At 32.6% G+C, this 15991-nt stretch overlaps 1 protein-coding gene across 2 annotated transcripts in view; it reads left to right on the top strand.

Annotated features, from left to right (window-relative positions):
- The window catches only part of LOC145259276 (cell division control protein 45 homolog), an 88519-nt gene that overhangs the window by 39565 nt on the left and 32963 nt on the right, over window positions 1-15991 (top strand). Inside the window, exons 7-13 of one of the 2 annotated variants that reach the window (XM_080117116.1) lie at window positions 3332-3380; window positions 4507-4568; window positions 6377-6487; window positions 11418-11606; window positions 13321-13419; window positions 14099-14210; window positions 15823-15881. In XM_080117116.1, coding sequence (XP_079973242.1) covers window positions 3332-3380; window positions 4507-4568; window positions 6377-6487; window positions 11418-11606; window positions 13321-13419; window positions 14099-14210; window positions 15823-15881 — 681 coding nt within the window. The remainder of the gene's footprint in view (window positions 1-3331; window positions 3381-4506; window positions 4569-6376; window positions 6488-11417; window positions 11607-13320; window positions 13420-14098; window positions 14211-15822; window positions 15882-15991) is intronic. The other variant, XR_013864148.1, reaches the window with a different exon arrangement.

The raw sequence follows: 15991 nt of genomic DNA, 5'->3' as shown, positions 1-15991 counted from the left end.
CCAATGGTTGTTCTACACAAGTCCTGGGAGGTGACTTGTTTGCAGTAGACAGAACAGTTTCCGATGGTTCGTTGTTCTACACAAGTCCTGGGAGGTGACTGGTTCGCAGTAGACAGAACAGTTTCCGATGGTTTGTTGTTCTACACAAGTCCTGGGAGGTGACTGGTTCGCAGTAGACAGAACAGTTTCCGATGGTTTGTTGTTCTACACAAGTCCTGGGAGGTGACTTGTTTGCAGTAGACAGAACAGTTTCCGATGGTTCGTTGTTCTACACAAATCCTGGGAGGTGACTTGTTTGCAGTAGACAGAACAGTTTCCGATGGTTCGTTGTTCTACACAAGTCCTGGAGGTGACTGGTTTGCAGTAGACAGAACAGTTTCCGATGGTTCCTTATTCTACACAAGTCCTGGGAGGTGACTTGTTTGCAGTAGACAGAACAGTTTCCAATGGTTCGTTGTTCTACACAAGTCCTGGGAGGTTACTGGTTCGCAGTAGACAGAACAGTTTCCGATGGTTCGTTGTTCTACACAGGTCCCACTTTGTCAACTAAGCTCCAACCCCTGTCTTATCGCCGCAATGTTTCATTCCTGTGCTTGTTTTACAAATATTTTAATGGAATTTGCTCTAATGAACTCGTTGTACTTGTGCTCCCTCAATGTATATATCCCTGACAAACCTGCTTAGCAACAATCTAGAAGTGTAAGCCATGTTTAGTTTCAGAACAGTTTCCGATGGTTTGTTGTTCTAAACAAGTCTTGAGAGGTGACTGGTTTGCAGTAGACAGAACAGTTTCCGATGGTTCGTTGTTACTCACAAGTCCTGAGAGGTAACTGATTTGGAGTAGACAGTTCCACAGAGCAAAATATTCTTACCATGTCGAGACGGAAAAAGACATGCAAAATTGCTACAGAAATGGTTTGATATTTATGGAGCAATTCTGGTTTCTGATTGGTTGCTAGCAGAACGTGAATTAATTCGATTCGTCAGTTCCTAGCAGCATCGTTTATAAATAGAATCGTCCGACTGTGTGGGTTCATACCTCATTACACATCCAAAATATTGCAACAAACAAAATCACACCCCTTCACTGGTGAGGTCAATAAATGCCAGAAAGCTTTCTACTCAAATAACTTCTTCTCTAGAACAGCTAAACTTTGGAATTCTCTTCCTGCTACCTACTTCCCTGACTGTACTGATATGCAGAAGTTTAAATGTAATGTAAACCAACATCTTGTTAATCTTTCTTAGGCATGGTCTCAATTAGTAACCCTTTACGTCCAAGTGGCGGTATGGCTTCTTTGGGTAAAGATGAGTGAAATAAAAAAAAGAATGAATAACAAAATTTTTATTTGAAGAAATTGTAATTATATAATACTAGCGAGGGGTACCTGGCGTTGCCCGGGTGTTTGGAGGTGGGAGGAGTGGGAAAAAAAAAAAGTAAGTATGAGGATCGAACCCGAACCCTTGTAAATTAAAGTGTGAAAAAAAAACGTGTGACGTTAACCATTGCCCCACCGCGAGATGCTAACGGAAACACGTTTGAATTTATTTAATTACTTGGATTTAGCAGGTGCCCGTTTTAATGAGTTAGTATTCATTTACTGCTGAACGCTTTTTTTTCTCCCCCAAGATGTTATAGGAAAAAGACTAACCCACATGCGGCGAGCGAAAAATGTTGAATATTTATCTTCCCGAAATCGAGCAAATTAAATAGACAGGCGAGCTTCGTTGTTAACTGTGAGATATTACGATTTATATGTGATATAAAAAGTTTTAAAAAGTTGTGAACCAACCGACCGCTTCTCTGAAAGAAGCCTTTTGTAGACACACAGAAAAAGCGAACACACACACACACACACACACACACACATACATACATACATACATTTTCGCTTTTATATTTATAGATTGCTCTGACTATCTTATAAATAGGACAGCAAATAATTTCTTTTTAAAATCTATATGATAATATATAATAATACTGCTTACTGCATAATGACTCTAAAGAACGGATAAAATTTATCTGTATTCATCAATTTATATTTACGTAGGGTTAGCAGGGCTACCCAGCATTGCCCAGAGCATTTCTCTCTTTATCTTTCTCTCTTCCCTCACCTCCATACTTCTTCTCTGTCTAGTTCATTCCACTCTCTGGACATACACACAAACAACTTGTTTTTATAGATTCCTTGAGGATTGAGCTGGCATAAGAGAAATAACTCCTTGATAAAAAAAAAATTAGTTACTTTCCTTTAGTCAGTATATAATCTGGTTGGAAAATCGACCCAATACATCTGTGTCAGTTTTTTTTTTACACAGTGATCACCACTTATCAAGGCCCGGAAGCCATTCAGGGATAAGGGTTATTGCAAGTACATTACGTTAGTGTGGAGATTTGATGAAGTGTTTACTTAAGGGGGCGGTTCATTAGGAATTTGTTAACGTTGGACTTGAAGACAACCAAGTTGTAGTCCGGAGGGAACCAGGCAGACAGAACAGAGTTCCACAGGCGTGCAGTTCTAAGAAAGAAGCTTCGTTCATGGAAGCCGCGTTTTGATTTAGGCACAGATATAGAGTGGGGGAAGTTTAGGAGTGAAAAATGATTTTTTTTTTTTTCCTGCTTCCTTGACTGTACTTTTTAAATGTAATGTGAATAGACATCTCACTTCTCAACTCCCCACATAATCCCTGTTAGACATGATCTCAAATAGTAACCCCTTATTTTCCCAGTGGCAAGTTACCTTGATTGGGAGTGAAAAAAAGAGTTTTAAAAAAGTAAAAAATACTGTCTCCCCCCCCTCTGACCCCCTGTGGACTTGAGAGAGTGGTTACCCTTCTTGATAGTTGTTTTCTAGATACTCAGCTGTCTATTGATACACTTGTTATTGTTATGAAAAATGTAACAGAAAGGAATCTGGTTACGTGGATGTTTTGAAAAGATTGACAGGAAAAAGTGACAGAAGGAAAAAGATTGCAGCTGGAGATTTGATTGTCAACCGAGTGGACACCACGATAATTCTCTCTGTCGCTCCCCCACTCTCTCTCTCTCTCTCTCTCTCTCTCTCTCTCTCTCTCTCTCTCTCTCTCTCTCTCTATCTACCATAAGCAAGAACAACAGGAGAAATAAAAAAACGGACTGTTGCTTACACCAATGGTTGTTGTTTTGAATTCTTAAATAGGGTTTATAATATAACACTTTATGAGTGTTTGTTTTGATGTTTTTTGTTTTAGCTTTATCTGGGCATATGCATACAATTGTCTTTCATATTATAGATGTGATTTATATTCCCTGCATTTATTTATTGGTCATTTATTTTATTGTTTCTTTTAGGAATAAAGTCATGTTTGATTATACACAGTTCTCCTCATTTGGAACATCGGTATGTATGTTTTTTTTTTTTTGTTTTTTCTGCTAAATTGTCACAAAACTCATTGCTACTCCTAAAACTGACCGTAAACTAACTCTAAATATATTGACCTCTATTCTCCAGCCTATTGTCCCAGTTATTGTCACATCTTGATTAACAATTCTATTTCTGAATGCCTTTGTGTGCCTTGGACCAGCTCCCTTTTTGTCTTTCTACTAACCTTTGTATATTTTTCTTCTGCTGATCAACTTATTTCCTCTTTTATTTCCTCTTTTTGGTTTTGTTTCCTAACACTTTAATGGGGGTGGGGGGGTGATAGTATCACGAAAATAACCCAAAGTTTGGGATCATTGTTTATATTGTTTATATTTTTACTACCGATATAACCATGATCTCTTAGGAATTGTGTCAAACAGCATACACGGTAAATTTATTTTAATTTGTCCAGATTTTGTATATATTATTATTATTATTATAGAGTCATGATTTAAAAAAATAATTAAAAAAAAAAAAAAAAAAAAAAAGCATTTGGGTGCCATCAGCTAGAATTGAAACCAAAAGCAAAACTGCAGCATTCAAAGCTGGTGACGTTACCACGGTACCAACGTGACGTGCATATGAACTGATTAAAATAAACTAAGATGAATGTACTAAATGTATAACGATTTTTTTTTTCAATTTTGACCTCTTTTTGACCCTTTTGAAGAGATAGTTTGAAAATACAGAGACAGACAGACATAGTGAGTTTTATAAATTAGATTATGTATCATGTTTCTTTATTTTCTATTTTTTTTCTTTTTTTTAAGTTGACACTTGCTTCCTTTATATTTGTCCTTTAGATCTCGCATTCAAGAGTGAGTTTTCTGACAAAGGGGGAAGAATTGCTGTTTTCTGGATAAAAAATCTATCCATTTAACACTTCTTGTTGGCTAGGTTCAAATCTTGAAGTACTTTTAGTAACTGTGTCAACTGTTGCTGGAGGGAGGGACTGTTTACAAAAGGCAAAATTTTGTGTTAGTCACAGTTTCCTTTGTGTTTGTGTAGAATTGGAATGTAATTTTTTATATAAATTTAATGTACCATTTCATTTTTTTTTTTTTTTTTAAGTCAATTATAAATAATTTTTCTTTTCTTCAAGGCTGCTTTGTTACTGTTTGAAATAGCATGGCGGATGTCGAAGGACACAAATGATTTGGTTTGGTAGGTTTAAGTTGCTACTATATTGCATGTTTTGTTTTTTTTGTTTTGTTTTTTTTTGCTTTGTTTTTTGTTGCTTTTGTTTTGTTTTGCCCTCCCCCTCCCCCCAGCAGTAATTGGATTTTTCCCAATATTTAAGTTCATCATATCATAATAATCCAAAGATTTTATTGCTGACATTGGTTTTCCGGATATTTTGCCTGTCAGAATTCTTTCTAGAAAGACATTGTGAATTACAGGAAGGAACACGTGAAGTCAGTGTTTCTATCCATTGCGCCATGGGCCCGTGATGCAGTGGATAGAGGTGTTGAGTCTCTATAGTTCCAGGTGAGCATTGTCTGAAGATAGCAATTTTAACTCTACCCAAAACAGGCCAAAACTTGGTGAGACAACAACTATGGAAGGCAGTAATTACTGTGGATACAGTTACAAGACTCTGCATTTCTATCTCATCTTGGCTAATCACCTGAAGAAGGCCATAGGGATGAGTTGGTCGAAATGTGGTGAAACAACAACGATGAAAATGAAGATAACAGTCCGCAAATAAATAAACACTTTTATTTTAACAGAAGAAAATCAAAATTCATGGGTAATCAATGATCTCTCAATGCCATTTTGAAATTCATCACTAATTAACTCTCCCCCCCCCTTAAAATGCTCTTCAGAAATAAAGCTTAAAATCAGCCTTGTATATCATCGTAATGTCTATGAATTCCCATAAGATGATTTTCTTTATAAAAGTAAAACTATTCGATCAATTTACGTGAGTTTTATTGTACACTATTTTCTTTCCATCACATATATTTTTTTCCTTTTTTTTTTGTTTTTTCTTAAAGGAAGCATCAAAGGTTATGCCAAATTATTAGTTTTAATGTCTTTATTTTTTGTCATTGGCTTGATTTTTATTTCTTCATTATTCTTCATTTTATCTTCCTTTTCCCATTTTTCTCTCTCTCTTCCTCGCACCATCAGTTTTGCTTTCTCCCGTTTGCTTTGCTTGCTTCAAATGATTCACAGAGGTGGTAGAAGACATTTTTTTTTTTTTTTTTTTTTTCATCAAAGAATCGGTCGATAGTGAAAACAGGGTAGTTTATTATTTTATTATTTACTAGCGAGGGATACCCGGCGTTGCCCGGGTGTTTTTAGGTGTGTGTGGAAACTCCGGGGATGGGGGGGGTAAAAAAAAAAGTAAGTATGAGGATCGAACCCGAACCGTTGAGGTAAAGTTGTAAATTCAAGTGTGAAAAAAAAAACGTGCGCCGTTAACCATTGCCCCACCGCGAGATGCTAACGGAAACACGTTTGAATTTATTTAATTACTTGTATTTAGCAGGTGCCCGTTTTAATGAGTTAATGAGGTCAAGTTTGACTGCGGGATTTCATTTACTGCTGAACGCTTCCCCCCCCCCCCCCCAAAAAAATGTTATAGGAAAAAGACTAACCCACATGCGGCGAGCGACAAATGTTGAATATTTATTTTCCCAAAATCGAGCAAATTAAATAGACAAGTGAGCTTCGTTGTTAACTGTGAGATATTACGATTTATATGTGATATAAAAAGTTTTAAAAAGTTGTGAAGCGAGCGACCGCTTCTCTGAAAAAAGCCTTTTGTAGACACACAGAAAAAGTGAACATACATACATACATACACACATACATACATTTTCGCTTTTATATATAGATTTTATTTTAGATTGTTCCATACCTTCCTTTCCTACAAAAAAAAAAAAAAAAAAGCTATGAAAACATAACATTTAGCATAAAATGTCTATTTGATTCTACATTCTGATTTTATATATTCCTCATTCCAGGCTAGCCATTATTGGAGTCACTGACCAATTTGTCCATTACCGAATATCAAGAGAAAAGTACATTGAAGATGTCATGACCCTTCAATCACACGTCTCCAGGCATAATATCAAGTAAGCTTCTTTCTTCTGTATTAGTTTTTAACTTTTATGGGTAGAACTTCTGAAAAAAATTTCTGATTTTATTTTTACTTTCTTTTCCTTTTCCTTTTTCAAAGAAGTTGGACTTGAAAAAATTTTGTAGCTTTGCTATAGTGTGTCATCCGACTGAATCATGTATTTTTGAGCAAAGGCATTTCAGGGAAAAACATTATTACGTACTTATGTGTAATGTCGGAATTAGTATAAATTTCAAAATTTACGAGACATCGTCCAGTAGAAGATGTGCTAGAGCTAATTCTTTAAGGGGGGGGGGTATTATCAAGAATAGCAAGATGACCGACTTGAAAGCAGTTATCTCTCCCTGATTGCAAGTATCTAAAGGGTTAATTTAAAATGAAATTGCAACTTTAAAAAATTCTGTTTTTACTTATAATTATTTTTCTACCAGACCATTTTTCATAATTTTTGGTATTTATACTAATTTCTGCATGACACATAAAAAAAAAACCTTGCTTTAATTGAAAGAAATGACTTCCAAAGAAATCTGACCAGAAATAAGGTTGAATGTCAATTTCTAAAAGCCATCCAATGCACATATCAGTATCTAAAATGGACATTAAACTCAATATGATGATGATGATGATGAGTATAGAATCTTCACAATGCCTACATAACTAAAGGGGGTGGGATTTGCCCGAGCATAAAATATGCTTAAATATGATATTTTAATTTGTCCAGATTTTGTATATATTATAAAGTCGTGATTTCAAAAGTAAAAAAAAAAAAAAAAGTATTTGAATGCCATCAGCTAAAATAAAAACTGAAAGCAAAACTAGTATTTGAAGCTGATGACGTTACCACTGTACCAACGTGACACGCATATGAACTGATTAAAAATTAAAAATAAACTAAGATGAATGTACAAAGTGTATAACGATATTTTTCAATTTTGACCCCTTAAAAACTATTTTAACCGGCTAAAGACCCATAATAGAACAGTCCATAAAAAATCCAATCATTTGAGGCCCCTGTCGCGGCTCTGCGACTTTTATTTTCGGAAGAGATAGCGTTTGAAAATATGGAGACAGACAAACATATAGCCTTTTATATATTAGATTGTGAATTGTCCGACCGCCCTTGCTTGCTTGAATCTTGTAATAAAAAAAAATCTGAATTTGTTATTGTATCAAATGTTAATGTCATGATATCATTTCTCACATACTTTTCAAATTTAACAACTAAGGCTGGAATGCTATGTGTTTTGGTTTCAATTCTAGCTGATGGCACCCATGTCAGATTTTTTTTTTTTTTTTTTTACTGTTGAAATCACTACTATATGTTGGGTACAATATAATAATCAATAGAGAATTGGCTGTACGATTATAAATCCGAAATCTGCATACATTAAAATATCATATTTAAGTGTATTTACGACCAGGCAATGCCAGGTGGATTTCTAGTTTCTAAAGCATTGATTAGCAATCGGTTCCAAGCGACAATCATTATTGTCATTTGGAACTGATTGCTTTAATTGAATACGAATAACTTTAAAACATTTCAATCTTTGATTACATAAAGATTTGCTAAAAGTACTGTGATACATTGTAATAATTGTCATTTGGATCGTAGTTTTTCACTTGGTGAGGTCACTCTTTCTTAGAACTTTTTATATACTCTCTAGATTATAATATGTCAGATTTACGAAACGAGCTCATAAATATATTTTATTTGAGCGACTTTTACACACTAAAATTTCCCACTATTTTGCCTACACGCCTGTTCGTGGTTTTCGTATAAAAAAAGTGAAGCTAACAACAGCGACGCCAGTTTTCCGGCTTTGTGCCGGGGACATTAGCAATTAGCTTTGATCACTGTGTGGAAAAAACCCTCCTATCAGACAATTGCTATTCATTTGGACACTCCCCGTTATATGGGGGAGCTGGTTTTTCCCCCTCAACATCTTGAGGAAACAAAACCAAAAAAACTGCCTCCCTACCAAAATTTTTTTTTTCTTTCTTTTACACCTCGAAACACACGGGCAACGCCAGGCTAGTAAATAATAAAATGCTTATTCTTTGGCGATTGTGTTTCTTTTATCGACAATAAACGAGCAAAGTCAAATTATTTAAACAATCATAAAAAACAATAGAGCAATATACTCTTTTTTTAACAAAGCCTGTTTAAAATATATAAATATATATAAAAACTTTGTCTGTCTGAGAAATGGTCTCTACCAAACTTCTGTCAATTTTTGGCCTACAGACATAAAACTTGATATATAGGGGATGTGGATCTGTGGAACAAATTCAATTTGGTTTTTTAGCTGGTAAAAATAGCTGCTAAGGGGTAAAAATTGAAAAAATTGGAATTTGGCAGGCATAAGTCGACTTAAAGTGCCTTTCTATGCATGCACAAATATACATTTATAGGTTAAACAATGTTTTAAAATTTTTATATGCATGTGGACGTAGCTCAGAGAGTAACAAATAAGGTTGGAGAGCTATATGCTTTGGTTTTGATTCTAGCTGATACCACCCAAGTCATTTTTTTATTTTATTTATTTATTTTTTTTAACTTTTGAAATCGCTATTATATATTGGGTGCAAAATAATAATCGATTGAGAATTCATTTTATAATAAAAAATATAAAAGCTGCATAAATTAAAATATATTTAAGCATATGTTATGACTGAGTAACATTGGGTGGCCTGCTAGTATAATATGCTTCATATTTTTTTTATACTTTTAACATTGCAATACGTATATACATGTGTATCTTTTTAATGAAAAACATATACATAACATATACACATGTATAATATATATAAAGCAATACGTATATATTGCATTAATAAAAGGCTTATTCCACCGTTATTTGCTTCAGTCTGTGTCGATCCATTATACGTTTGCAATGTATTGTCTTCTATGAATTACTTTTTTATTGTCTTCTATGAATTACTTTTTTATGTAATAATTTACATTTTTATCTAGTCATTTCCCTTCTCTTCAAAGATCATCAGTTCCCTTCAAAGATCATCAGTTCCCTTCAAAGATCATCAGTTTTAAAACGAATAATTTCCCCTCAAAGATCATCAGTTTTAAAATGAATAATTTCTCTTCAAAAATCATCAGTTTTATAGTGGTACCCCATCCCTACCCTACATGGAGATTAGATGTGAGACGTTGCGAGGTATTGCTCACCCTGAAATCTGAAACGATCTTAGTACCAATACTGCATGATAAGGATTGAAGTAAAGATTTGAAAGATTTTTTGTATTTTTTTTGCTATGTTTTCTTATGTGTTTTTTTTTTGTTATCTTATGTGTTTTTTTTTTTGCTATGTTTTCTTATGTGTTTTTTTATGGTTTTTTTTGCTATGTTTTCTTATGTGTTTTTTGTTTTCTTATGTGTTTTTTTTGTTTTCTTATGTGTTTTTTTTGTTTTCTTATGTGTTTTTTTTGTTTTCTTATGTGTTTTTTGCTATGTTTTATGTGTTTTTTGTTATGTTTTTTGCTATGTTTTACTTATGTGTTTTTTTTTGTTTTTTTATGTGTTTTTTTGCTATGTTTCCTTATGTGTTTTTTAGTTATGTTTTTTTTGCTATGTTTTCTTATGTGTTTTTTGCTATGTTTTCTTATGTGTTTTTTTGTTTTCTTATGTGTTTTTTTGCTATGTTTTTTGTTATGTTTTTTTGCTATGTTTTCTTATGTATTTTTTATGTTTTCTTATGTGTTTTTTGTTCTCTTATGTGTGTTTTTTTGTTTTCTTATGTGTTTTTTTTGCTATGTTTTCTTGTGTTTTTTGTTATGTTTTTTTGCTATGTTTTCTTATGTGTTTTTTTGCTATGTTTTTTGTTTTTTTTGCTATGTTTTCTTATGTGTTTTTTATGTTTTCTTATGTGTTTTTTTGTTTTCTTATGTGTTTTTTTGTTATGTTTGCTTATGTTTTTTGTTATCTTTTCTGATGTGTTTTTTATGTTTTCTTATGTGTTTTTTATGTTTTCTTATGTGTTTTTTTGTTTTCTTATGTGTTTTTTGTTATGTTTTTTGTTATGTTTTTTGTTATGTTTTCTTATGTGTTTTTTATGTTTTGTTATGTTTTTTGTTATGTTTTTTATGTTATGTGTTTTTTATGTATTCTTATGTGTTTTTTTGTTATGTTTTATGTGTTTTTTTTGTTGTTTTCTTATGTGTTTTTTTGCTGTTTTCTTGTGTTTTTTTTTGCTGTTTTCTTATGTGTTTTTTTTTTGCTGTTTTCTTATGTTTTGTTTGTTATGTTTTCTTATGTTTTTTTGTTGTTTTCTTATGTTTTTTTGTTGTTTTCTTATGTTTTTTGTTGTTTTCTTATGTTTTTTTCTGTTTTCTTATGTGTTTTTTTTCTGTTTCCTTATGTGTTTTTTTTCTGTTTTCTTATGTGTTTTTTTTCTGTTTTCTTATGTGTTTTTTTTCTGTTTTCTTATGTGTTTTTTTTCTGTTTTCTTATGTGTTTTTTTTCTGTTTTCTTATGTGTTTTTTTGTTATGTTTTCTTATGTGTTTTTTTGTTATGTTTTCTGATGTGTTTTTTTGTTATGTTTTCTTATGTGTTTTTTTTGTTGTTTTCTTATGTCTTTTTTTTGTTGTTTTCTTATGCGTTTTTTTTTTTGCTGTTTTCTTATGCGTTTTTTTTTTTTTGCTGTTTTCTTATGTGTTTTTTTTGCTGTTTTCTTATGTGTTTTTTTTTGCTGTTTTCTTATGTGTTTTTTTTGCTGTTTTCTTATGTTTTTTTTTTTTGCTGTTTTCTTATGTGTTTTTTTTTTTTGCTGTTTTCTTATGTGTTTTTTTTTTTTGCTGTTTTCTTATGTGTTTTTTTTTTTTTTGCTGTTTTCTTATGTGTTTTTTTTTTTTTTGCTGTTTTCTTATGTGTTTTTTTTTTTTTTTTGCTATGTTTTATGTGTTTTTTCAGGGAAGGTCCAGAGAACAACCAGCCGATAAACAGTTTGAAAATCACTTTTGAGGACGAATTGCAATTGACCCTCTATCGGCATTGGTCCTTGTTTGAAAGCCTTTGTAAATCTGTGACAACTGCTTGCAAATTCAAAATTTGGACTATGAAGGGCCGTAAACGCCTACAAGAGTTCCTGGCAGAAATGGGGTAAGCGCTTTATTTTTATTTTATTTATTTTTTTTTTTTTCTTTCTTTCTATTTACTGGACAAGGGGATCATAAGATACGGTTAAATAATTAAAAAAAAAGAAAAATGGGGGGGAGCAGTTTATCGTGTCATTAAAAGAAAAAAAAATGGCATGTGGTGGATGTGTGTAAGAAAGTTGAGAATTTTAAAAGATAGAAGAGAGAAAATGAAGAAAAAATGCATGCTGGGCATGAATGTGCAAAACTTAAGTTCTTAAGCGAATACTATTGATCGGACCAAGACATCACAAATGTTATATTGCAAATTTAGCTTTTTAAAATGAAACGACAAATCAACCTTTTGCGTATGCATGAATAACAAACAGTATCAAAAACCTGACTCCGCCTTCAAACAAAACAACATTTCTAGATGAAATAATTGACAATATTTTTCTAATTTTTCGATATTATGTATCCACAAGATCGCTCTTTCTAACGGTACCCGGTTCATGCCTCTTTGATGCGAATGACAAAAGTTTTTAGCAGACATACAAACGTACATACACACAGACAACTGAGATTTTCATAATAGATGCAATTGACTGTATGTTCATTAGGGTAAGTTGATTTTTCACCTGCTGGTACTGATAAAATGATATATATATATATGAAAAATATATATACAATGCAGTTTTTGGATTTATTATTATATCATATTGGACTTAATATATAGTAATGATTTAAAAAGTTTTCAAAAAATGATTTTTGCGCCGCCACCGAGAATCGAAACCAAAATGGTTAGCTTACGATTTACTTTTTCTTTGGACTTTAATGCCTGAACTGTGAAGACCTGTTTGCTGCAAGGCTAAAAATTAAAACGTGAACGAATAGCTATTATGTTACGCATGCATGTTCGAAATGCTGTCATTCGTCACCTGGCAAATTCCATTTTTTTTTTTATTTTCACACTTTTGCACAGATTTTCCCTGGCTAAAGCCCAAATATAAAGTTTTACATGGGTTCGAATACCCTATATATTAAGTATCATGTCTGCAAATCAAAAACTAACAGGAGTTTGGTAGGCAAAATTTTTTAAACGAATATATGCATACTTAAGTATATATATATAAGTTTCGTGGTTTAATTTTAAATTCTAAAAAAACAACATAGAGGCATATATTCGATTATAAGAATTTATTGCTTGACAAAGGAATATATAAACTACGAAACTTATATATTGCTCTATTCTTAAATATTGAGCTTTTCCTTTTTGGCTAGGATCTCCTTGAAAGTATTACTTCAAGTAATATCTATCAGGATTTTTATCTGAATTCTATCAGTATCTAATCTCGCTTATATATATATATATATATATATATATATATACATATATATACACACACACACACACACACACACACACAAGGTGACCAAAAAAAACGGGCCCCAGCTCTAATTAGGCCCCATTTCTTAGTGTTTTGTCCAAATGAAAAGAAACTTTGGTCATAACTAGTTTATTATATTCAAAACATCACATCAAAACACAATGCATATGTTCTAGATGGCCTCCATTTAGTTTTTGTTTTTTTTGGGGGGGGGGCGGTCACCCTGTATGTATATAGAAAGTGTTTTGTGTTTACTATAACCTTAATTTTTTAAAGTTCGAGATTTAAACATTTATTTATATTTGCATGGATGTAAAACTCCAAATTTAAAAAAAATATTTCTATTTTTAGGTTGCCGCTTGTTCAGTGTCAACAGAAATACTCTGCGATGGAACCAAGTTTACGGAATAATGTCAAAGAACTTATACAGAAACATATAGAAAAATATGGGTAAGTGATAAATTTCAAGGGGTTTCCTTTGTTTTTCTTTTAACCAGTATAGTGAAGTTTTTTTTTTTCTTTTTTTTTTTTTTTTTAATATTTTTTTACTAGAGTTATGGACGCTATGGGCCCAAATTCTAGTATATTTAAAGCAAAATAAATTATTTTGGCTTAAGATAATTTCTAACGTTATTCATTTATTTTATATTATTGCTTGCGTTGGAATTCACGCTTTGAAACATGACAAATCGATGACGTTATGCAATTACACAATTGAACAATATTTTTTGATAACAAGAAAAATTTTCTTATTCACAAATTACTTAATAGTTAACAAATCAGATGGGCAACCGGATGAATGGACCAGAGAGGATTGCAAATTGTATTGTTATGGTGACTGAAAAAATTTCATTTAAATAATGAAAGAAATGATTTATTTTGCTATTCTTTTTTATTTATTTATTTTTTTTTTGTTTATTTTTCTTTTGTTTATTTTTCTTTTTTGTTGTTTTTTTGGGGGGGGTTATTTTTCTTTTTTTGTTTATTTTTCTTTTTTGTTTATTTTTCCCTTTTATTTTTCTTTTTTGTTTATTTTTCTCTTTTGTTTATTTTTCTTTTTTGTTTATTTTTATGCTCTCACTTCCTAAATAAAAACTTTTTCTTTCTCTTTTTTATTTAAAAATCTCAGATTTGTACCTGAAGATGTTGTAATTCCTTCGTTCAATGCACAGTACGGCTACAAAAACAAACTGTGTGCGTCTGACGCTGTGTTGGCTTGTTGTGCACTTCTGGAATCTATGGTGAGATTGCTTCTTGCCTCTCTTTTCTTCTTTTTCTCTCTTCTTATGGTCAGATTTCTCTCTACCTCTCTTTTCTTCTTTTTCTCTCTTCTTATGGTCAGATTGCTCTCTACCTCTCTTTTCTTCTTTTTCTCTCTTCTGATGGTCAGATTGCTCTCTACCTCTCTTTTCTTCTTTTTCTCTCTTCTTTTTTCCATCTTGTCTTGTATTGCCTTCTTTTGCTCTTTTATGACAGTTCTCTCTGAAAACTGAAAATGTTAATTTTGCTATGCAGGCTAAAACCTCGACCTATTTGTAATTAGACAGAAATTAATAAATATTCCACAAATTTCAGTTCCTTTAGAATATTTAAAAAAATTTAGAGGCCATGGTAAATACTTATTTAATTACTTAGTATTTTTAGTTTGTTTTCATGCCTGAAATTTTAAATATATCAGATCTGCATTAAATTTGATTTATATTAAGATCTCAGTTAAAAAAGATTCCCTGATTTTAAATTTCTTAAGACCTTTTAATTCTGGAATTTTCTAGAATTAAGATCATAGAATATATTTTCATCAAATTACCATAATGATTCTAGACATAAGGTTCAGTATCCTTATATCTTGATTTTAATATTTGTAAGCGGACATAAAGGTGGTGGAAAAATGTTCTGTTCGGGGGAATTTTATTCCGGGACGGGTACTCTTCTCCAAGATGGAACGATAAAGGTGTCGCCCTAAAGAAAACAACACTACCGCTTTGTTTTAAAACTTTTATTGAAAAAATCAATTCGGGTCACTTGATTATGTAATAGAGCTGATATCTAATTAATGTAGCCGCCTTCAGCTTCAATCCTTGATATGGGTCTGGAACTGAGAGCTCGGCGAATACTGGCAATCAGGCTGGTTTTGGAGTTGTTAGAAGTCATACGTATGACCAAACAAAGTGGTCCAGCAGGTTCAGGTTGGGGTAGAAGGGAGATCTCAGTGGGAAAAGGATATAAAGTCGTAGCACTTTTTCTAAAGCCAAGCCTGGGTTTCTATGGACGTGTGGGCCAGTACAGAGTCCTGCTGCCATACCCAGGGTCTGCCAGCAGCCACCTGATTGTACCAGGGGATTACCACACTTCAACACATCCAAGTATACTTTGATGTTGACCTTCAAGCTGACTTCGGAGATGTGAGGTGGCATGATGTGGCCCTCACTTGAAAGCACACCAAAGACCATAACTGTGGTCGGAAACTTTGTTTTCATCACCCTGGGCACGACCCTGTTATTCCTGGCATTCCAGCGATGCATTTTAAGGGTGCTGGCAATGGTCCTGTTGTCATAACTTGGATTGGTAGAGAGCATGAGTTGTACAGCGGCACATTACTGCTCGCAATCATTGAGCATCGTGTCACTTTAAGACATGATGAAAGGCTATTGGAATTTGTACTGGCCAACTAGTAGATGGTCTGCAATAAAAAAAAGAAAACCTGTTCTCATCAAACAGAAATGGAATCATGTCATCTTTTCTAGGGCGACAATTTTATCATTCCGCCCTGTAGTTTCTTATAAAAAGGAAGTATTTCTGATTTATCGATTTTAATTTTTTTTTTTTTTTTTTTTTTTTTTTTTTTTTTTTAAGCAAGAAAAAAGCGAGAATTCCACCGATAGTTTTTTCAATGCGATGGATATACTGAACAGGTTTGTATGAATATATCTTCTTGAACTCTGACTGTACTTGAATAATCTCAGAATTGGAAATGATGGTGACTGATGTTACCTTCGTATGACAAATCCAGCGAAGCAGGGCT

The sequence above is a fragment of the Euprymna scolopes genome, chromosome 34 (genome assembly GCF_053919585.1).
Source record: "Euprymna scolopes isolate OS-2025 chromosome 34, ASM5391958v1, whole genome shotgun sequence".
Lineage (NCBI taxonomy): Eukaryota > Metazoa > Mollusca > Cephalopoda > Sepiida > Sepiolidae > Euprymna > Euprymna scolopes.
The sequence above is the reverse complement of the archived record's forward strand: the minus strand, read 5'-3'. Positions and strand labels throughout refer to the sequence as shown.